Source organism: Vigna radiata, chromosome 7 (assembly GCF_000741045.1).
Source record: "Vigna radiata var. radiata cultivar VC1973A chromosome 7, Vradiata_ver6, whole genome shotgun sequence".
Taxonomy (NCBI): Eukaryota; Viridiplantae; Streptophyta; class Magnoliopsida; order Fabales; family Fabaceae; genus Vigna; species Vigna radiata.
The window spans coordinates 29,429,546-29,453,996 of NC_028357.1; the positions used below are offsets into that span (position 1 = coordinate 29,429,546).

The 24,451-nt window shown below is 36.9% G+C and overlaps 2 protein-coding genes across 4 annotated transcripts; one reads left to right on the plus strand and one right to left on the minus strand.

The window, feature by feature from the left end:
- Nucleotides 1-2,973: 2,973 nt before the first annotated feature.
- Nucleotides 2,974-24,155, minus strand: LOC106765797. Of its 3 annotated transcripts, none has more exons than XM_014650536.2 (6): nucleotides 23,930-24,155; nucleotides 23,120-23,388; nucleotides 6,039-6,124; nucleotides 5,331-5,938; nucleotides 5,116-5,198; nucleotides 2,974-4,244 (listed from the first exon to the last, which is right to left on the minus strand). In XM_014650536.2, the coding sequence occupies exons 2-6, from the start codon at nucleotides 23,129-23,131 to the stop codon at nucleotides 3,783-3,785; spliced, it is 1,251 nt and encodes a 416-aa protein (XP_014506022.1). In that variant the 5' UTR covers nucleotides 23,132-23,388; nucleotides 23,930-24,155; the 3' UTR covers nucleotides 2,974-3,782. The 3 variants fall into 3 exon arrangements, with proteins under 3 accessions (XP_014506022.1, XP_022639101.1, XP_014506020.1); XM_022783380.1 differs by having other exon boundaries at nucleotides 6,039-6,127; XM_014650534.2 differs by lacking the exon at nucleotides 23,930-24,155 and adding an exon at nucleotides 23,614-23,919 and having other exon boundaries at nucleotides 6,039-6,127.
- On the plus strand, nucleotides 6,144-10,084 carry LOC106765889 (DEAD-box ATP-dependent RNA helicase 56-like). Its single transcript, XM_022783382.1, has one exon. It carries the CDS (start codon nucleotides 9,343-9,345, stop codon nucleotides 9,907-9,909), a length of 567 nt encoding a protein of 188 aa, XP_022639103.1. The 5' UTR covers nucleotides 6,144-9,342; the 3' UTR covers nucleotides 9,910-10,084.
- Nucleotides 24,156-24,451: the final 296 nt, after the last annotated feature.

Genomic DNA, 24,451 nt, shown 5'->3' on the forward strand with positions numbered 1-24,451 from the left:
CGGTTAACTCCTGCCAAATTTTATAGGTTGGCTTGTCTTTGAAAAGGGCCTCAAGCTTGCTATCATATTGTTGCTCAACAAGTTAACAAAACACTACTGTCATGATATTGGACTTACATGTATATTGATGTCACATGGTCGTTGTTGAATTAGACCTCATCTTGTGGGAAAATTGTTCATGGTGACAATGAGAATGTGAGGTCGATAATAGGTTTTATCAGGGTTCCATGGTAGGCATCAAATGATTTTATCGAAATCTTGAATATGGCCTTGAGAACAAATGATGAGATTCTAATGATGATTTGATTATTTTTTATATGGAAAGAACCTTATTGTTTATGAGATAATGTTTATTTCTCAAAAAATATTAATTATATTTATAATATCAACATGGATATGAGCTTATGCTTTTATTGAAATGATACTTATTTAAGGAGTATAATAACATTATAACAAACACAATAATAAATAATAATGACACACCAAACTACCATAATTTAATTATAAAATGTAAATATAATCTAAATTATGCATATTGAGTCATATAGGAAGAATGATTTTCTTTCTCAATTATACCAGTATTTCTATTAATATTTTTTGTTTTGAAAATTGATTGAACATTAAATAAGCTTTTAGGAGATATTGAGAAAAGTTCCTCTGTATGACCTATTTCCACCAATGAAAATTTATAATCATATTTATACGAATCTAAATTAAAGCAGAGAAGTTATGTAAGTCACACAAAAATTTTAGATTAAAAATTATGGGGAGAAGTTTAAATTTTTATGAAACAAATGTAGAAAAAAAAGTTCTTCTAGGGATATAAAAAGAATAATGCAGAACCCTTTGATTTACATTAACAAGATGAGGTGCTGCTTTAATTAAAATTGGTGAAGGAGAAATATAAATATAATATTATCGCTAGTGTCACTTTCTTATCATTGATATGGAGAGAGAATAAGTTGTAAACGATAGTGAATGGAGACAAATAAACCGTGTCTAGCTAGTTGCTTCTTAATTAATGAGTTATAATTGTTCAACAATTTAATTCAGATAATGCAGCGAAAGAAAACTGAAAAATGATGCAGTAATTATGTTATTAATTCACTTTATGTGAATTAATTATGTTATATCAATTTTTATTTTTAAGATAATATAATACTTTTTTTAATTTCTATGATGCAGAATGTTAAATGTTATCTTGTCATAGAAATGGACATGGAGAAAGTAAAAGTACTTTTATAAGTGAAAAACCTCATCATAGTAACGTTACATTTTGTCAACATTCATTGATTACGAATGCTATATATAATATACATGTCATTTTCCTATGCACGAGGTTCTATTTATGTTATTTTATTGTTTTTGGTACACCACGTTGCGTTGTCGTTTAGTACACGTGGAGCGGATTCTTATTATGTTGCTCTTTCACGTTTTCTTTTGTTGATGATAAAAAGGCATCTCAGTTTTATTGTTGTCCGTGAAACATGTATCTTGCTATATGATAAAAATCCTGTTTTTTTATTATTTTTTATTTGAGATGAATTATTTTGTGTACCATAACTCTTTTGTAATAATTAAATTATTTGCTTAATTTATTTAATTTATTTAATCATCATCAAACTTTATTTAAAGTATTCTATGCATGTCTTTTGTCTCAAGTTCAGTGACCTACTCTCTTCGATTTTCTTTTCGTTGATGTTTCAGTTAACGACAGAGAACAAACCCACACTAAACTAAAATGATATTACGCAAATATCATATTAAAGTTGATTTAGTAAGACTAATGAAGATTGCTTTACAAATTAAAAATGAGATTAGGATACTCTTTGTCCCCTTTTGGCTTGTAAAATTTTAGGAGTGAGATTACAAGACTTGTGTTTATTTCACTTTAATAAAAGAAAAAAATTATTTTAACAATTTTTTGACAACACATATGTGACAATTTGTGATTGGTCTGTTTTAAATATTTTTTAAAACATAAATTTAAATAGACCAATAAAATAATGACACGTGTATCGTTGTAAAAAAATTTATCAAAAAGTATTGTCAAAATATCATGATGCTAAAAGTATCATTAATAAAATGATTTCACTTATGCTCTTATAGAATAAGCATACCAACTCACGTAGCCATATTATAAATATTGAATTCAGTATCAGAAACCATTAAAAGATAAATAGTATTCTACTGGAAAGTCTTGTTAACTTTCGTATTAATGATAGATTGGGTTTTACTTGATTCAGTGTTCTCTAGTCTAGATTTCTTCCATGTTAGGTATCAATTTCATAATTTAAGTTTTGTTTAGTTTTTTTATTTTTGGAGTTTGATTATTTATTTTTTATCCTATACTATTATATTTGTTTTCTCTTTTTTTATTCAGCTTTCCATGTAATAATATACAATGGTTCTACATCGGAGGGTCTTAATGTTGATAATGATAATAACATGTAAATTTTTAATTTTTAAAAAAATGTAATCAATTTAGTTCCTAAATTTAAAACTTAAATGACCCAAGTTGGATACTTTAATTTATATTTTAATAATTTTGAAAATTAAATTTATGGATACTCATTCTTAAAATGATAACTTTCCTCTATAGCACTTATGTACATCATTAGAGATATCTTATCTCACCACCATTTACATAAATAAAATAAATTGAGGAGTGGTGGGGCCGATTTCTAGTAGTTACATATTGTTTTTAATTTGTTAATCAAGCACATAAAAAGTCTTCTTGATGACGAACCTTACAGATTATATTTAAGTCTTCAAATTTTAAAATAAAATCATCAATAATATTTAATCACATATGACATGACATAAAGAATGATGTCACCATGAAGAACTTGTGTCAAGACCATGAAATAATAATAATAATTTATCTTCATTAAGGTTATATGCTTTCAATGAATAAAAAAAACACGAGTTTTAATATATATATATATATATATATATATATATAAAGTGGGATAGAATTTAAGAACATAGCTGTGTCAAAGAATTATACTGACCGCGGAAACATCAAGGTCCAAATTTAAGCCTTTAACAAAATCATGATTTGAAACTCATCACATATAAAAAGTAGTCACAAAATCATAGATAAGAAAAAAAAGTAGCAAGTGACATTAGAGTTCCACACTCCAATTATACTACTAATTAGAAAAAAAGAAACAAATTCATGCACCAAAAGAAAAAGAAAAAAAGTTATGAATATAGCATTGGGGTGTATCATATTCTAGATCAATCATCTATAGAAAGCTAATACAGTATCAACTTCTACACTCGTATCTATAGAGAATATTCCAAGCATTCTGTAACGCTCATAAGTTATATATTTGGGAACCATAACCCATAGTATACTTAAAGAATCTAACACACGCCAAGCTGGCGGCTACAAGTGTTCCAACCAAACTATGATGAACAGATCTTTCACCAAAGCCAAATCTACGATTCTAGCAGACAATAATTTCCTATAATAAACAGATTAATCAGCATGAGAAACTGAAACAATGGAGTTATATAATCATTTAAACTCTTTGCCGGTAAATATGCATATGAAGAAAATGTCTCAACAGAAAAAAAACACACATGCAAAATGTACTTGGAAAGGGACAACAACCAGAATAAGTGAAATCAAACTAAGGAAATCGCAAAGAAGCATGCTCCATCCTACAGTCAAATGTTCTATGGAGTATGTATTACTAGAAATCTTAAATATCACGGTGAGCCAGTGTGCAGAAAGGATTAACAATGTTCAAGAGCTTTTGACATGGTGCAATTCAAAGTCCAAATTTAGAGGATAAAACTTCCACAGCTTGCCAATGAAGCAGGCTCAGATGTTCCTCATCACTTGTTGGAGAAGCAAGGGATTCAGGTCTGTCGGTATTACTTCTCTCAGCATTGTTGTTCAGATTTTCTTCATGTGACTCAACTTTGTCATCATTTTTGTTCTCTTCTGTTGGCATCTTGACGTTCACATCTTTGCTTGGTTGATCATCTACATTCTCAACAGGCAGACAGGGGCCAACTTCCGGGGTTGCCCTTTCAGGCCACAGTGAAGTATTAAGATCAAGAACGAGATCAGATTCACCAATTCCATGTGCTTCAACCTTGTCACCTGAAAAACTTGTATCCACAGCATCAGATTCAGGAATATCTGTTGCTCCAACCTTGTTGATGTCCCCTTGAAGATTCACATTAAGATTCAATGCTGAACTGCTCACAAAACCTCTAATTTTTCGCTGCAATAAAGTAAGCATGTATTAGCACCAACTGTGTATCCATGCACATAGCCTTTATTCCATGCACATGGTATCCAAATTCATTTTACAGCTTATGTCATTGTCACTCTCAATGCTAACAAAACAGGATTTCTATCTTTCACTTGAGTTCAATATACTCTGACTGATTATGTAGTATATGTTGTGCAACAATATCTCTAACATTTTCAAATAGAACTGTGAGCAGACTCGGTATAGAAGTTATATGGTATGACCCAAGCAAAGACAAGAAAAAATATACGGTAATTGGTATCAGTATTCAGAAAATTCTCTCAAAGAATGAATCCATAATACAACGTAGCATAGGATGTATAGACAAACTAAAATTATATAACAATGGAATGGAACAAAGATTCTAGCGAGATGAAAAACAATAAACTAGAAAATAACATTCTTCCTGAGAATAGTATCCTTCTACATAACAGAATCTTCACTCTCCGTCCCCCACATCCTCCCCACTATATAGAACTGTTTCCATTTCTCTTTACGATCATTAATTGCCAACCATCCTTTTTGTTATGTGTTTGTTTAGGTAAACTTCTTTGTAAACAATTTTTAGAAGATAAAACCTAGAAGAAAAAATGAAATACCCTTCTCCATAAGCTAAAACTTACAAATAAACATGTAAAAAAATTGATTTAGAAGAGACTAATAAAGAGAACATTTACAAATTAACTTTTGCAAAAGCTAACTTTAACTCGAGGAGAAACTTATTTCATTTTTCCTTATTTTATCCTCTTGAAAGTTTTATAAAAGCAATCATTTCAGATTTGGACAGCGACCCAAGATTTGTCGCCTTTCTAGTATTATGTATAGTTATATCTTTCCCAACCTTTTTCAGTGGCAAATAACGAGCTTCGTCCAGTGCTTGAAATTTCATATCCACATCAGTCAATCCAGACATCAAGTGAGGGCCTGCGTGGATACATCAAAGTTAATAATACTTATCTAAATTAAATAACACCGAAAAGAAAACAAGTTATCACTGTGTCACGTATACAACATGTGTTATCTCAGTTTGTGAGCCCAATGTTGGCAATTCATTACCTGAATGAGGATGTAATTTTGGACTTTCAAGAGAAAAACAGGAAGATTTCTCCACATTTGCCTTCCCCAAGTTTTTGGACAGCGACTCCCTACCTAGTAGAGATCGTTTGGGTGATTTTGACGTATTAGGGAGTCCAGCACTTGTATCAAGAGTCTTTGTTTTTCTATATAAATCAACTTGTAAGGTATCAGCACATCTCTTGTCACTAAAAGCATGAGAAGCTTTAGCTTTGTCTTGAGGATTGCAAGAAATTTGGAGCTCAGAAGTAGTATCTTTGGTTTCTTTTGCTTTTCCATCTTTAAAAGTTCTGTATGAGGAGTCCTTATGCTGCAGTGGGGTGTTGTCGCAGGATTTGGCACTCATTTTGTCCTCCTTCAAAGACTGGGCTTCTGACTGGACACCATGCCTGTTAGCTGATGAATAAGATCTAGTACTTGCACCTGCTTTCCTTTTCCAATCATGGAAAGATTTTGAGTTTAATTCTGCACTACTTGAAGATTCAAGATTTACTTGACTTTTGGATTTTTTGCATTCTGACTTCTGGCAGTCTTCACACATCCACCAATCACCTTCGGGAACTTTCTCCAACATATCACGCATACAATAACTGGTTGATGAATGAGAAGTAAAACCAGATCATTTCACTTGCCCATAATGAGAGGCTACCATAACAAAAATACAACTACGCAAGATATTATAATACATACATGTGCTCTGCCCCATCAGTACACTTGTTACAAATAGCAAGATCCTCTTTATTTCCTGCATCCCCACAGATATCACAAACTATATCCTGCTATCAAATGGGAGCAAAAGAAGCTATATAAATTCATTTGAAACAAAAAATAAGCAAATTTTTATGTGGCATGTATACGTCTTTTAACATGCTAGCTACAAGTGTAATCTAAAGCATGATGCAGAAATGGAAAAAAAAGAAAAAAAAAATCATTTGTAGATGGAATTTCAAACACTAAAATAGCGCAGCATGCCACAACAGGATGTAAAGGATTCTGTTGAACACCAAGTTTCTCAGGAGTGAAATTTGAATGGGATACTTAACTGAGTGCCATGTATAACAGAAAGATAAAGAAAGCTAGAGTTAAAGATCTATCAAATACTCCATGTTATAGGTTTGAAAAAACATAAAATACTAAATAGCACAATGCTACAACAAGATCTACTAGGGTAAGCAACAAAGGGGTCAAAAGGCAGACAATCTAAGTTTGCTAAAACGAAAATTCACAATCTTACTATTAAAATATTTAAAGTAGTTTTCTTAACATTGCAAATTCATTTCAAACATTCCATGCACCATATGGAGCTCGTAAAAAACTTAGATTTGCTTTCTATTTTAAACCTCACTTAACTTTCCCTGTTTTTCCTCAACCTTCAATCCATATATTTCCTCATGTAAAACCTGTCCGTTTTGCTTATGACCCTTTTACTATTATTAAAAATTTATTTAACCACTAGCATATGATAGTGTTCCTTGGCTCACATTTCGCAAAAAGAAGTTCCTTGGTGTAAATCATCAACTACTGGTGAGGTTTCAGATAACCCAGTCTCTCCTCCAACATTCAGTGAAGAGATTCCATCAACTTTATGACACTAAGTAAACAGAGTGAAATAAGAGACTCTTCCTATTACTGAGTTCCAAACACACCTCAGTGGACAATATTTTACTATTTCTTCAATTTTTCTTTTCATATAGGAATGTTGAATTACAACGATCAGTAGGATAAGATTTAGTAATCACGAATGTTTTTTCATGAATTTAAAAATGAAAAATACAAAACGCTCCTATGCAATTTGAGATTGAATCAACAAAACCAGAACTAGAACAAATAGGCCAATAAACAGTCCGCTTATAGAAAACTAAAACAACAACAAAAGCCTTATACCACTTGGTAAGGTCAGCTACACAGATAACAAAATGCCTTTCACCTCCGTTAATGACTATTGAAGTATTATCCACCATGGAATCCCTCTCAACAACTTCATCCAGTGTCCTTCTCGGTCTCCCTCACCATTTTAACAAAACTAAAAGACCATATAATTTACTCTTCTCACTAGTGCCTTCTGTACCCTTCTTTATAAGCTAAAACCACCTAAACCAATTTTATTCATTTTTTCAAGTGTGTTCACACATCTTTCTTAACATTCTCATTATATTATTGTCACCTTTTCCTCTGGTTGCCTCTTTAAAGCTCAACATTCTCTATATTAGAGTATAATTGGACATATAGTAGTACAATAAAACTTGTCTGAGAATATGGTAAGAACCTTATGATTACAAATAACTCTTTGTTAAGAAAATACCTTAGGAGTGTTTTATTTTTAATTTAATTGAGTCAAAGTTGTTCTTTATTTTTAGGATTTAGTTAATTTTTAATTATGGGTTGAAGTAATGGACTAAAATTAGGATAAAAGTATTGGTGGATAATTACTTTTTATGTTTAAATATTTTAACGTTTCCAATCATTTAATAATCAATTACTCAAGAAACATTTTAGTTTCAAGTGTGCTACTGTTTTGATTCAAAAAACCAACAATTGGTATCAAGAGCCTTTTTTTTCTTGAGGGACATGTGAGAGAAAAATTTGAAAGCATGGAAGGAGATTCAAATTTTTCAACAATAGCACCATCAGTTTTTTATGGTGAAAATTATTAAATTTGGGCAACACGAATGGAAGCCTACCTAGAAGCTCTGGATCTATGGGAGGTAGTTGAAGAGGATTATGAAATTCTTGTTCTACTTGGCAATCCAACGATGGCTCAAATCAAGAATCACAAGAACAAAAAAACTAGAAAAGCTAAGACAAAGGCATGCCTCTTTGCTGCAGTTTCACCAACCATTTTCACTCAAATCATGTCTCTAAAGTCAACCAAAGCCATATGGGATTATCTCAAAGAAGAATATGATGGAGATGATCGAATTAAAGGCATGAAGGTGTTGAATTTCAATAGAGACTTTGAATTGCAAAAGATGAAGGAATCTGAAACTATTAAGGAGTAATCTGAGAGGCTTCTGAACATACCAAACAGAGTAAGATTACTTGGTTCTGAATTTAAGGAATCTCGTATTGTTGAAAAAATTATGGTTACCGTACCTGAAAGATTTGAAGCTACCATAGCCACATTAGAAAACACTAAGGATTTTTCCAAGATCACTCTTGTAGAGCTTCTCAATGCTTTGCAAGCACAAAAGCAAAGAAGAGCCATGAGGCAAGAAGGTGCCATTGGAGGAGCTTGCAAGCCAAACATCATGAGAATGCACAGAACAACAAGAAAATTTTTTATAAGAATCAAAATGCTACTGGAGAATCTTCAACCAACAACAAAATAGGAGTCAAGAAGGGATCTACCCTCCATATCAACATTGCAATAAAATGGGTCATCCTCCATTCAAGTGTTGGAGAAGGCCTGACGCTAAATGCACCAAGTGTAATCAACTTGGGCATGAAGCTGTCATATGCAAAAACCAAAATCAGCAGCAGGAAGAAAATGCTCAAATTGCGAATGAAGAGGAGGAAGATCAACTTTTTGTTGCAATCTGTTTTTCAACCAATGCTTCAAGTGAACCTTGGCTAATTGATAGTTGTTGTACTAACCACATGACCTTTGACAAGACACTCTTTAGAGATATGAAGCAAACTGATGTCACCAAAGTCAGAATAGGCAATAGTGATTATATCTCAGTCAAAGGCAAGGGGACACTTGCAATTACAAGTTATGCAGGCACAAAGTTTATTCTAGACCTTCTTTTCGCTCCTGAAATTGACCAAAATTTGTTAAGTGTTGGTCAACTGATTGAAAGAGGATTTAGAGTTATTTTTGAAGACAAAAATTGCTTGATTAAAGATGTAGCCAGTCAAGATATGTTCAAGGTGAAAATGAAAGGGAAAAACTTTGCTAACTTTGCTCAAACCATTGGAGGAGGAGGAAATTGTTTTCTCACTCAAGGAAAATGTGACTGAAATTTGGCACAAGTAGCTAAGACATCCTCATCATATGTTGGGTGCAAAGAGTTTTTCTTATAGTGCAGCAATGGCTGCAACATTGGTTTTGGTCCTTCTCAATGTGGTTGTAGTTTGCCATGGAGACAAAACAAATTTTTTCATTAGAAAGGTCGATAGGGCTGAGGACATGCCCCTTCAAAGTGATGTATTTGTTGCCCCTTCTATACTTGGAATGGATGTGATTTGTCAAGCTAAATCCGGGATGGGAAAAAATGTTGTTTTTATTCTTTCTACACTTCAGCAAGTTGATCATGTTCCTGGTCAAGTTGCAGCTCTTGTTCTTTGCCACACAAGAGAACTGGATTATCAAATTTGCCATGAATTTGAGAGATTCAACACATATCTTCCTGATATAAAGGCTGTTGTTTTCTATGGTGGCTTCAATATCAAGGTTCACAAAGAATTACTCAAGAATGAATGTCCTCATATTTTTGTTGGAACACCTGGGAGGATTCTTGCTCTGGCTAAAGATAAGGATCTTGGTTTAAAGGACGTGAGACATTTCATACTTGATGAGTGCGACAAGATGCTTGAATCGCTTGATATGAGGAGATGTTAAGGAGATTTTCAAATTAATTCCTCATGATAAACAAGTGATGATGTTTTCAGCCACACTTAGTAAAGAAATACATTATGTCTACAAAAAGTTTATGCAAGATCCAATGGAAATTTATGTTGATGATTAAGCAAAGTTGACCCTTCATGGACTTTTGCAGCTCCTAAAGCAAGGAGGAGTGTTAAGAAAATGCTTTAGGAGTGTTTTATTTTTAATTTAATTGAGTCAAAGTTGTTCCTTATTTTTAGGATTTAGTTAATTTTTAATTATGGATTGGAGTAATGGATTAAAATTAAGATAAAAGTGTCATTAGGTAGTTACTTTTTTATGTTTAAATACTGTAACATTTCCCATCATTTAATAATCAATTATACAGAAGCATTTTAGCTTCAAGTGTGCTACTGTTTTGATTCAAAATACCAACATTCTTGAAGCCTTTTTTATGGCATACCTCCTAACCATGGCCAAACACTTTCAAGAAGAGTTGAAGTCATCGGTAAAAAATGGACCTAGACTCTCTCTTGGGCCATCATGAAGCTTCTAGAGTATGAATAATTTTTGGGTCTTGTATTTTGGGCCAAGTAGTCTAAAATTTATTTGGGTTTTGTATTATGGACCAAGTAGTGTAGGTTTTATTTTGGACCTTGTATGTTGGGCTAGTGTAGGGTTTTTAGACCACTTAAGTCAACAAAGGCCAAGGCCTAATGTTGACCAAGTGCGATGTCCAAGAGCAAGGAGTGTATTGTCCAAACCTTTGTGAAAGTGGCCATCACATTGGAGAGGATTTCCTATAGGTAGTGGCCAAATGTTCTCCTCCTAATGGAGAGAATTTTTGCCACATGCCCTCGTCCTAATGGAGAGGATTTTTCACCTTGTTCTCCAAGCTAGCAAAGTTTGGGTTTTTAGGTCTATCTTCTACAATTTGGAGACATCCTTAGCCTATAAATAGAGATGTCTCCCACTCTTGTATTCACCTTTTGTATTTGAATAATATTATGCTGTCATTTTTGTACCATACTACTCATCTTAGGTCACCAAAGGCTAAAGCATCTCATCTAGTCTCTAGCCACCTTCTTGTAGAGTTGACCTAACCTCTCTTAGAGCACCATAAAACACCATTCCATCACCATATAAGCACCAAGGCCATGAGCCTTCTCCTCCTAACCCACAAAGTTCTGCAACCTTTGTTCCATCTCACCATCACCATAGCTTCTCTTCTAGCTTTAGCTCAACCTAGCTAAGGAGATTGCTATCACTTTTTCACTGTTATCCTCCTTGTACCCTATGTGTAAGCACAACATTATCATTAATGTCCTTATTATTTTGTCATATTAATCGCATATATTTAAACTTTAGAACATGGTAGTAAGTATCGCATGATACATGATTCATAACCCCCACGATATGAATGTAGGAGGAAAACTCGTTTGTTCTTGAATCACAATTTTATCGTTCTATCGTAGTCGTATCGCACTCTGAATCATGATTCAAACAAGAAACACACCTATAATGTCATTGACTCTGTCTCAAACGTGAACAGTTCTGATTTCTCTATCTTCATGCTCAATTGGGACCAACTTAGAGATGACCCACTAGATCCTGTTTTCCAATTGCCTCTTCCTTCTGCAACACCACACAAGGCACATGCACAATCCCATACTCACAAGTGCTAAGACACATGAAAAGGCGGCAATCATGCTTCTTGGTTTCTATTTTGACTTTGGTTTTTTTTCTTGGCCTCTTTTTCTCCGTCTTGAGGTGGTGGGACTGTTCTTGGCCTCTTTTTCTAGAAGAATTGAAAACTTCATAGCAATCCCTCAACACCCAGAATGCACAGGGAATTGTGTAGTGTTGCACTATTGGTTGGTGTTGTAATTAGAGGAAAATATGAAAGAAGAAAACAACCCACTTCGACTCTTGAGCAAGAAAACTAGTCTAATCCGAAAATGAGGATTCCAAAAAGATAACAGTGAAAAGATAAGTATTACTGAGGATTTACCCAATGCATTGAGAAAGGAAAGAAGATCATGTGCTAAATATCCTATTTCTCAGTATGTTTGCACTAACAATCTCTCTGATAAGCACAAAAGCTTTATTGTTATCATTGATGCCACAAAAATTCCTACCTCAATCCAGAAGGCCATGAAACTTGAACATTGGAATCAAGCCATGAAAGAAGAAATGAATGCATTAGAAAGAAATTCAACTTGGGAGATTGTTGATAAGCCAAGAGACAAGAAGACAATAGGGTGTAGAAGGATATTAGATGGATATTCATAGTGAAACATAAGGCAGATGGAACAATAAAAAGATATAAAGCTAGATTGGTGGGAAAAGGATATATCCAAACTTATTGGGATTGACTATGAGGAGATGTATGCCCCAGTGGCAAAGATAAATATAGTTCGAGATGTTCTCGCTTTGTCTGCTCATTTTGGATGGGACTTACACTGGTTGGATGTGAAGAATGTCTTTCTTCATGGAAATCTAGAAGAGGAAGTGTACATGGAGATTCTCCCAAGTTTTGAAGTGAACATTGTATGGTCTTAAGCAATCCCTTAGAGTATGGTTTGGAAGATTTACAAAAGCAATGGTTTCCTTGGGATACAGACAAAGCCAAGGAGATCATACTCTATTCATAAAGCACTCTTCTACTAGCAAATTCACTTTATTGTTTGTCTATGTGGATGATATGATTCTTGCAGGAGAAGATGAAACAAAAAAATTGGCATTAAAAGAAAAATTGGCAACCCAATTTGAAATGAAAGACCTAGTAAAACTCAAATATTTTCTTGGAAAAGAGGTTGCTTACTCCAGGAACAGAATTTTCATCTCCCAAAGGAAATATGTACTTGATCTCCTCAAAGAAACATGAAAGCTAGGATGTAGAACCTCAACAGTTCCTATAGAATAGAATCACAGAATTGAAAGTGAAGAAAGTACTCTGGTAAAGAAGGCCCAATATCAGAGATTGGTTGGAAAATTGATTTATCTATCACATACAAGACCAGACATTGCTTATGCAGTTAGTGTAGTGAGCCAATTTATGCATGATCCAAGAGAGAGACTCATGCAAGCAATTGACAAAATTCTCCAATACTTGAAGTCAAGTCTAGGAAAGGGGCTATTATTCAAAAGGGAAGACACATTGACTATGAAAATATATATTGATGCTGACTATTGAGAATCATTTTGGATGACCTTAAAGTCAAAGTGAAAAACCATGTGCAACTATATTGTGACAATAAGTCTGCCATGAGCATTTTCCATAATCCAGTACAACATGATAGGACCAAACACATTGAGATTGACAAACATTTCATCAAAGATAATCTAGACAAAGGCTTTGTGATTACAACTCATGTTCCTACAGATCTTCAGATAGCAAATATTTTTAAAAAAAGGCTCCCTCTGAGTAGATTTCAAGATCTTGTAAATAAGTTGAGAATGATTGATATTCATTTACCAACTTGAGTGAGAATGTTGTAATTAGAGGAAAATCTTCCTAATTAGAAAAAATATCTGTAAAGTCGTCCTAATTAGAGAAAATATTTGTAAGATCTTCTAGATTATTTTTCAATATATTGTTTCCTTATCTCCCCTTTTTAGAAGATTAGATTGTTACAAATAGAAGTAAGGAGAATGTAATAGACATGAATGATAATAAAAAAATCCATTCCCTTTTCAAGTGTTGGATCTAAAGGAGTTGTTAACATTTCCTTTGGGGCGTCCTTGCACCATAGGCACTGAACACCGTGTACTTAATTTAGTTAAACTTTTTAAATATATTCTCAACAACATGCCTGCGATGTGTATTTCTGGGAATGATTCCAATCACTAATAGCATAAAGAGGTGGCAGAATTTTGGTAATCAATGACGAGTGGGTAGCTAAACTCACCATCCAGCTGTAAACCTCCAGAAACTGCACACGGAGCCTGAATTGGTGATTGGCAACAATGATCACAGTTGCCAACCATCACTAATCTTTGGTGTGGGATGAATTTGCTGGACATCATCAACTATTAGCATATGAAAAAGGTGGCTGGATTTCAGCCATCACCAATGGTGGCTAGAGTCACACTCATCCACCACCTTCAACTACTAACTTGCGTAGGCTAGTTAAATTATGGCACCCAGTGCAGTGACTGACATCATTAGCCATTGTCGATTGTCAATAGGAACAAGATGGCTGACTTTTGGCAACTGTTGGTGGTGGACAGAGGCCAATGGTAGTTGAGGATCGTGAACAAGGATAAATAATTGTTTTTAGACAACACGTAAAAATAAGCATTTTATACATTCTATATGGCAACCTATTTCTAATTTGCTCAGCCATGGGTAGGAGTAAACCCACCTTCCTCTGTAATGTACACGCCCCCCTTCAAGTGTAAGACTAACATTGTTTAAGCAAGATAGGATTGCCTTCCCAGCAATGCATTTCAGAGGCTCACACATTAAACATTGCATATGCCAGTCAACCACTTAGATTAAGCTTTCTAAAAGCAAAAAACTACTCAGACCCTTTCTCATTCAGGCAAGGACAAGCATAATTGTTGTGATGATTCTTCTGGGACTTAAGGGCACATGGAATTAGTTTATAAAAGAACTTTATATCTAAAGAAGAGCAAAAAATTTTCTGAAAATTGCAATTTGTTTTTTCATTTCTTGTATTTCTCAACCTGGTAGAATCTGGTTATATACATCAATGAAACTTGCAAAGAGATTTATATAAGGAAAGTAAAGAGCTAGGTTGATTGCACTTGGAAAGCAGATGGGCCATGTAGGACTACTTTTTTTCCTATACTGCACTGGAAAACAGCAAATGTATTGGGTCAGTTGAAGGTGACACAATATCAAATTTAGGACAGTCCCTAATCCCATCTTGAACTTGGTTAGGCCTAACTCGGGATTTCCCAAGCCTTTTTAAGGTCTACTTTAACCATACATGCAGTTGAGTTGATGTAAGATCTCAACACGCACCCCTCTGTTAAGTTTTCAATGAGAAAACCTAATCAAGCACTCTCCTCACACTCTCAACAGAGGAAAACAGAGAAAAGGAATGAATAGTTTCGTATTATTCACAAAGAATGGAATAGACAGCAATGTTACAAGAGGCTTAACCCTCCTCCAGAGGATTTAACCCGTCAATCAAGTAAGTGTTCAAAAGTATCTCAATGAACAAAAACAACTTCTATTTATACTAATCATCTCCCCAGTCCACTTAACTGTGTGACAGATAAGTGCCTATGCTCCCCCAACTAACCCATCTAACTAACTCTCTTATTCCTCCTTTCATATACAATCCACCCATGCTTATCTTTAGGCCTATCAATACCCGCCTCCTGAAGCCCAACCTTGTCCCCAAGGTTGAAGTCGGGATATTGTTCCCGAATGGTAACCTCATCTTCCCACGTTGCACCATCCGGACCTCCAACTTGCCACTCTATTAGCAATTGTGGCATCTCCACGCCTCCTTGTTGTATCTACCGCTGTCCCAACACCTTCACCGGCCAAAATGATGGGCCCTCCCCTTGTAGCTCCTGCGGCAGCTCCTTCTCTACCCCTTGTGTGCCCACAGCCTTCTTTAACTGTGAAACGTGGAAGACGGGATGTATCCTCGCCGTCTCTGGAAGTTGCAACTTGTAGGCTGCCTCCCCAACCTTCTGAATTATTTGAAAAGGGCCAAAATACCTGGCTGCTAGTTTCGAATGAAGTCTAGTTGGCATTGTCGACTGTCGATGGGGTCTTATTTTAAAAAAAACCCAATCTCCCACCTCAACATTCGCTGGTTTACGCCTCTTGTTTGCTTGCCACACCATCACATCTTGGGCCCTCTCCAAATGAAATCTTAATTGCCTCAACGCCTCATCACGGGTTTGAAGTTCCTGGCTCACAGCTTCTACCAGAGTCTCACCCAGAATAAATCTATGCAGGGAAGGAGGTGGTCTCCCATATACTGCTTCAAACAGAGTGCACCTTATAGCCCCTTGAAAGCTGGTATTATACCAGTACTCCGCCCACGGGAAAACTGCCCTCCACCCTTTAGGTTGATCAGAACAAAAGCACCTAAGATACCCCTCCAGTACCCGATTCACTACTTCTGTCTGCCCATCCGTTTCGGGGTGATACGTCGTACTCATCTTCAATTGAGTCCCCTGTCCCTTAAACAACTCCCTCCAAAAAATGCTCAGAAACAATGGATCCCGGTCACTCACGATGGATTAAGGTACGCCATGCAGCCTAACTACCTCCTGGACGAACACTTCTGCCACTGTTCTTCCCAGGTATATCAGAATGTCGTCGAAGAACACCAAAACATATTTCCGCAACTGGGCCCGGAAAAGAGTGTTCATGGCACTCTGAAACGTCGTCGGAGCGTTGGTCAGGCCGAACAACATTACTACGAATTCGTAGTGCCCCTGGTGAGTGCGAAACGCCGTCTTCTTGATGCCCTCCTCGTGCATGCATATTTGATGGTAGTCGGCCTTCAAATCGATTTTGGAGAAGGTCCCTCCTTTCAGCTCGTCTAGCAGCTCTTCGATGACGGGAATGGGGAATTTGTCGGGCACCGTCGCGCGATTGAGGGCCCGGTAGTCTACGCAGAAGCGCCAGCTATCGTCTTTCTTCTTCACCAGAATCACCGGGCTTGAGTATGGACTGTGACTCGGTCAGACCACCCCTGTTCGGAGCATCTCGGCGATCTGCTGCTCGATCTCCGTCTTCATCACGTGCGGGTACCGATATGGTCTGACGTTGACGGGATCAGTTCCTTCTTTAAGTGTTATCCTATGTTGCATGTCTCGGACAGGTGGCAAGCTGGTAGGCTCTCTGAACACCAACTCAAACTGGCCTAGAAGCTTCCCCATGTCACTTATTTGCTTCTGCGTAAGGCCCGTATGTTTTGGAGTATCATTCTGGGCCTCAATGCAGCCCAACTCCCAGACTATCATCCAAGCTTCCGCATGGTCTATTTTCAATAAAGCCTCGGGTCCCACCACCATTCTCTCCAACTTAGGATCCCCTCTCACTGTAACCTTCGTGCCACCTTGCCGGTACACCATCGTTAATTTGCCCCAATCCACCGTTACTTCACCGAGCTTCCTCAGCCACTCCATCCCCAATATTACTTCCACTCCCCCAAGCTCAAACAAATAGAATTGTTCGATAATTTCGGTGCCCCCCAACTCCAAGACTACTCTCTCACAACACCCACTAATCCTCTTCCTCTGGCCATCTCCCAGACTTACGAAATAAGGCTGAGTCTCCTTCACTGCCATACCCAACTCTTCAACCAAGCATCGACTGATAAAGTTATGGCTCGCGCCACTATCGACCAACACCAATACCTCTCTGCACCCTATTCGCCCCATCAATTTCATCGTTTTGGGAGTAGTCAACCCCCCCGCTGATAAGGCCGATAACTCCATTTCGGCGAGATTCACCTCCGTTTCCGTTTCCCCTCCTCGTCCACGACGATCATCATACGAAGTCCTCGTTCCGGCGGACCCCCACATCGGAAGCACTTCCCCTCCTCCCCCCGTTTCAAGTACTCGGAGTAGGGCAGGTTCCTCGGGCCCCGTTCTCTGCCTTCGCCGGTGTTCCGGGCAGCCCCACCTCCTTGGGTCGTGTCTCTCCGTACAGATCCTACACTCTCCACGGCCCCACCTCTGTTCTGTGATTCCTTAAAGGGATCCATTCGAGTTATGGCTCCCGTCGATCGCCCCCATGCATTAGAATTTCTAAAACTCGTTCCTCCTCCTATCTTCAACGGGGTACATAGCTTTTCAACGTCCCTCGCGACTCGCATCGCGGTCATGAGGTCTGGTGGATCGTGAGGCCTTACGTGGTCGCTCACCTCTTCTCGGAGTCCCGCCATAAAATACCCAAGAATCTGCTCTTCCGATATCTGCGTCGTTTGGCCCACTAACACTTTGAAGTCCCGAACGTAGTCCTCCACTGGCCCTGTCTGTCTGATAGCCGACAATTTCTCATAAACCGTTACCCGAGTTCCTCCTCCAAAGCGAATCCCCAACGCTCTCTTCAATCCATCCCAAGAATAGTTCTTGGTCTTCTCCCGCCAAAAACGAAACCAACTACTCGCGTATCCCTCCATGCTGATAAACGCCAATTGCATCTTCTCTTCTTCCACTTTCTGTACCTCGAAGAATTTTTCTGCCCTACTAATCCAATTCCAGGATTCTTCCCCTTCAAACACGAGCAATTCCACACGCTTCCTCCAATTAATCAGAGTCCTTGTTCGCCCTGCTCCTGATCATTCCCCCTCGCCTCCTGTTCCTCCGCCGTTATCATTGATCGACGATTCACTACCATCCCGTCCACTTAACTGTTCCTCCTGTTCAAAAGTATCTCAATGAACAAAACAACTTCTATTTATACTAATAATCTCCCTAGTCCACTTAACTGTGTGACAGTTAAGTGCCTACGCTTCCCCAACTAACCCATCTAACTAACTCTCTTATTCCTCCTTTCATATACAATCCACCCCTGCTTATCTTTAGGCCTATCACACTTAGAATTGAACATCTTAGAGTGTGGAAATTGTAACATGTTTCCAATATACAGCTCTAGGAAAGTCACTGAAAGGAACCCAGTAGCTCAGAAAAATCCAAGACAGGTTCTTGAATGATTTTATTATGAATACAGTGTTCTGCCAATGTGGCAAGAATACAACCCAAGATGTCTCCGAACACAGGTCTTTTCAAGAGGACCTTAACTCTCCCAAACCCCTTTTCCTCCTAAACACCAAAAAACTAAAAGAAACAGCCTAAAAACAAGCTATATATACTAGTCTGTTACAGCCTGTTATAGCTGCAAGAGGTTATAACTACCTCCTTTATTTATTTCTCCTAGTATAGACTTTAACCTATCGGTTAGAAGTGGACTTTAAGCCTAACTCAACCCCACAAAACCGGCTTGTAAGGTGAGGTTTGCACCTCACTTATATATTAGAAATTGGCCTTTTCTCTTGTCGATGTGGGACTTCCAATACACCCCCTTCACGCCGAGGTATAGACATCTCATGCGTGATAGTAGAAATTGGGTGGTCCAATAGCGACCCGACAACGGGTGGAATAGAAATGCCCAAGAAACAAGAAATATCGCTAGGATAGGCTTTTAACCATGGCTTTGATACCATGTTAAGAAGTGGGCTTTAAGCCTAACTCAACTCACTTATATATTATAAGTTGACCTTATCTCTAGTCGATGTGGGACTTCCAACACTATCAATACCTCGTCATTGAAGTTTCACCTTATCCTCAAGGTGAAAGCCTAGAAATTTTGTGTTGATGACATCTGCAAATTCCCAACTATTTTCCATCCCAAGGGAGTTCCTGCCATTTGAGCAAGACTTCCAGTTCGCCCGCTGTATTCCTTCGTGTATCCAACAACTTTTCATGTGTAACTTGTAACATATATTCCTTGGACAGCACATCATAGGGGGTAAAGGTTGAGAGGATGGCACAACACTCACTGTTGGTTTGAGTAAAGATACATGAAAGACAGGGTGAATACAGTTGTGTTCAGCAAGAGTAATTTATAAGCAACCTTACCAATTCGTTCCACCACTTGATAAGGACCATAATAGTGTGGGCTCAATTTTTCATTTGGTTTTCTTGCTAAAAATTTGAACCTATATGATTGAATCTTTAAGAAAACCCAATCTCCTTTATTATAAACCACATCCCCCCTATGTTTGTTGGCTTGTAGCTTTGCACAAATTATCTTCCAACACTTTCAAAATGGCATCCCTTTCTTCCTGCATCTGATTAACACCCTCCACATTGGATGGGATTGTTGTGCCTTTCAAAATTCGAGGAAGATCGCATCCATATAAAGCCTTGAATGATGTCATTTGTGACGAGGCGCTGTTTTTGGTGTTAAACCAAAATTCAGCCCAAGATAACCAAGTGGGCCACCGTTTAGGTTGAATGCATGACATATACCTTAAATATGTTTCCAGACAACAATTGACAGCCTCTGTTTGGCCATCTGATTGTGGGTGATAAACCATGTTGTACTTCAATTCAGTTCTAGCCTGTTTAAAAAACTCCCTACAAAATTGGCTAAGGAAAACTGTGTCTCAGTCTGACAATGGATGAGGGGGAATCCATGTAAACGAACAACTGCTTTCACAAAAAGCTGAGCCACTTCCAATGCTGAATAAGGATGAGATAAAGCACAAAAAATGAACATACTTTGTGAATCTGTCTACCACAACAAAAATGGTGTCTTTACCCTTTGGTTTTGGTAGTCTTTCAATAAAATCCATGGAGATATTTGTCCACACTTAAGTAGGAATAGGCAGTGGTTGCAGTAATCCCGAGGGGCCAATGTCTCAGTTCTATTCCTCTGACAGACTTCACACTACATTACAAACGTTTTGATGTCCTTCTGCACGCCCTCCCAATATAAAACACCCGCAACTCTTTTAAGGGTATGAAAATAACCATTATGTCCTCCCATGGGGGTTCACGCAGAGCTCCTTAATAATGATAGGAATTTGGGAAGAATTATTGGGTAACACCAATTTACCATGATAAAACAGTCTTCCTTTTCTGATCTCGTAATGAGGGTGAGCATTAGGATCTACTAGTAAACCGATCATAATACCACTCATTTTCACATCTTTCTGCATCTCATCTTCCCATTCTTGGGGTTTAACACAGAGATGCTGCTGAAACGAGCAATTCTGGACAAAGCATCAACCACAGTGTTTTCTCTTCCAGGTCTATATCTAATTTTAAAATCAAATCCAATTAATTTTGATGCCCGTCTGAATTTTTCTTCTGTTAAAAGCTTCTGCTCCATCAGAAATTTTAAGCTTTTCTGATCTGTCACAATCACGAAATGAGCCCCCCCGCAAATAATGCTTACATTAATGCTAGAGCTGTAAAACTTGGGATAAATGCTAGAGATGCATATCCAATGAAGGGCTGTAGATTAATATGTCATCAAATAACACTAGTACAAATTTTCTGAGAAAAGGGTTTAGAACCTCACCCATTAAAGATTGAAAGGTAGTTGGAGCATTAGTCAGCCCAAAAGGCATGACAAGGAACTCATAGTAGCCTCATGAGTCCTAAAAGTTGTCTTCTCAGTATCTCCCTCCTTCATTCAAATCTGGTGATAGCCAGATTTAAGATCCAATTTAGAAAAAATGGTTGCTCCAGCTAATTTATCCAGCAACTCCTCGATTACCGAAATTGGAAATTAATTAGGGATCATCAGCTTGTTAAGAGCCTTATAATATACACAAAATATCCACCCACCATCCTTTTTCCTCACTAAAATTATAGATAAGGGCTGATGCTCGGGTGAATGATGCCATCCTTCAACATCTCACTAATTAACTTTTCTATTTCATTCTTCTTTTGGTGAGAATATTTGTAAGGCCGCAAACTAGAAATGTGATAGGTCCAGGAAGAGAACTGTATAGAAAGATACACTTTATTCCCACAAAGTCTATTTCCTTATCAATGAAGTAGGAAAATTAGACAAGAATCCTATTACAACTAAGGTATTTCGAGAGACCTTTCCTCAATCTAAGATAACTGTCCTAACTGTCATGTTTTTTCCTTCTACTATAGACAATGACAAACCTATCAATGCCCCCTCCATGAAGTTTCATCTTGTCCTCAAAGTGAAAATCTGGAAATTCATTGCTGATTGAGAGACCGCTTCCCAACTGTTGTCAAAATTTGGAAGGTGCTGCCATTTGATTAGGACTTCCAATTCTCCTTGGTTATTTGTCCTGGTGTCTAATAACTATTATGGACGAACATCTAAAATTAATTCTTCAGAGTGTGGGAGGTAAAGGCTGGATAACAGTAGCTAGCCGGACTGCTCTTTTGAGGAGAGACACATGAAACACTGGGTGGATTCTGCTGCGAGTGGGAGGATCCAACTTATATGCGACCATTCCAATTTTCTCAATAACCTTGTAAGGTCCATAGAACCTAGGACAGAGATTTCCACACAGGTCTTTTCGAGAGGACCTTAACTCTCCCAAACCCCTTTTCCTCCTAAACTCCAAAAAACTAAAAACAATAGCCTAAACACAGACATTGTATACTAGTTTGTTACAACCTGTTACAGGTGCAGGAGGTTATAACTACCTCCTTTATTTATTTCTCCTAGTATAGACTTTTCCACTGAACCTATCAGTCACAAAGCCAGGTAGGTTGCATTACAAAAGCAAAGAGTACAAGTTAGATTGATAGAGCAAGAAATCCAAGGGTCATGCTAATTTTTGGGAAGTTGAAGGTGGTCCAAAATCACATCTATAACAGGCTCTATACTAATTTTGAGTTGGGTTGGGCTTGACTTAACTCCAAAAGCTAGCCCCTAACATAAGGATTGTCTGCACTACCATAAGATTTAAATTGACTATATTTGTAGTTGATGTGGGATCTAAACAAAATACTTCAACTCTGAATCTTGCAATACACTGATGGTATTTTGAGTTGAAATTTGTGATACAAACATAGACAGAGGAAAAACTCAAATTTTGGGAGTACATACATGTTTTTGATAGTGCAAACCTTGTACGTTAGAAAAGTAAGAAGCAAAATACAGCCAATCGGTTTTCTATAAAGCTCTAGTATTGAGCAATATTCACTAGTGAACATGTAAAAGTAAAATAGACACTTGGTGAGTTAAAATTTGGAAATGTTGATCATATACAACTAATTTACTAAAATAAAAGCAACTTCACATATTGTACCAAATCCAGTATTTTATGACTGGACCAAGCATAAAAAGTTCCATCCAGGGAATCACTATTAAGTTTGTTAGTTCCAGTGACTAGCTTGCATATATCATAACAAAGTCTCTTTGAGGTCCTTGTATACTGAAACCACTTCAAACAAGTTCAATGCATACATGCTCTAACTTGAGGAGGATTGTTGAAAAGTATTTTCTATTCCGGGAAAATAAAAAATGTTCTATTTACTGGCTGTATTCTTTTTGTAAATTGACTTGTATTGTTTCCAAATTCCCTACTTTCCTTATTTTCCTAGTTTCCTAATACTAGAGATAGTTATGTGTATATAATTCATCACGCTGAGAATCTCCTTAAGCAGTTAAGAAATCCTTGGTCAATCTCGAGTGACAGAACAGACAATCTTAATTCAAAAAATTTACAATTAATAGTGGATAGCTTGAAGTAAATAAAAAGAAAATACCACATACTTCACCATCCATCTTATCTGAGGCACCCCAAGGATTCGCCAACTGAAATTGAACAAGATTCTTGCACACTGGTGTTTTTAATCACAACGGTAGACTTATGGAGATGCGACTTGCATTACAAATGTTCAGTTTCAATACAACTCAAATGTGATCACCACCATCACATGTAGCACAGCTATAAACCTCATCTGCCCAACAACCTAACTGGATAGTGCTGTTTTTGCTAATGATGACTCCCTTTGTTTGCTTAGGAACTCAGAAGGTACTCCCTGAAATAAAAAAATAGGAATCATTTTTTATTGCTAGAAAATTTACCCAGAGATCTATAATACAGTTACAAAAAATTATAAATAATCTGCCTCCACAAAGATAGAGCATTATCATAGAAATCTCTTAATGAAAAACATCTAATTGATCCGATCTGTTCGGAATAATGATTCCAATTATTGAAGGTTCTTCGACCAAGTTTTGAGAATCATGATGATCACAATTACCTTCGCCAAAATGAACACCAAAAACCACAGAAGAATTATCATCTAAAGCCAATCTTTGTGAATTCTTCCTATCAACAACATTGAAAATCAATCCCCAAATTTATACTCTCATATAATAAGTCAATTTGAAAATCTATCACCGTCAAAATTGGTCAAACCTTAGGTAGGCATTGGATCGAATACGACATTGGGAATTGCTCATGTTTAAAAGCAATTCAATGTCTTTGCGCAAATCAAAATCCCTAAAAGTAGTTTAACTTTCTGCATTCCCAGAAAACAAGTTGTGATTTGAATATACAATAGAGATGGTACTTACCTCACAACTACAATTGCAAGTGATACTCAACAAAGGAGAGGACTGAATGCTGTCTTAGAAGAGAACTTATTGGTTCCCTTACCCTCATAGGTTTAATCAGTAAAGTTGTCAATCTCCACACCCGTTGTTGTCGCCACTTGTTCAATATGCACATACAATGGCATGAGCAACATGTGTCACACGCATTGCACGATGTGAACTTTTCTTCCATTTCAAACTCGAAAGGCTGAAAAAGAGGGGAAACGACAATCTAGTGATTGAAATGATAACAAATCACGACGGTTACCAATAACAACAAAGATATCCTAGGAGCCATCAATGTACTCAATTAAAAGATATAAGCACAAACTATATGATTTGCAAATAACCAATATAGAGTTGAAATCCTCATCATGGGTGGTGTAAATAAATACATACATAAATAACTCAGACCATAGACAACTTCAAAAATCAAATATCCTTTCAAGGAATTTAAAAATCAAGTCTCTTGTGTTATACTTTTTTTAAAAATAATTGTCTTTG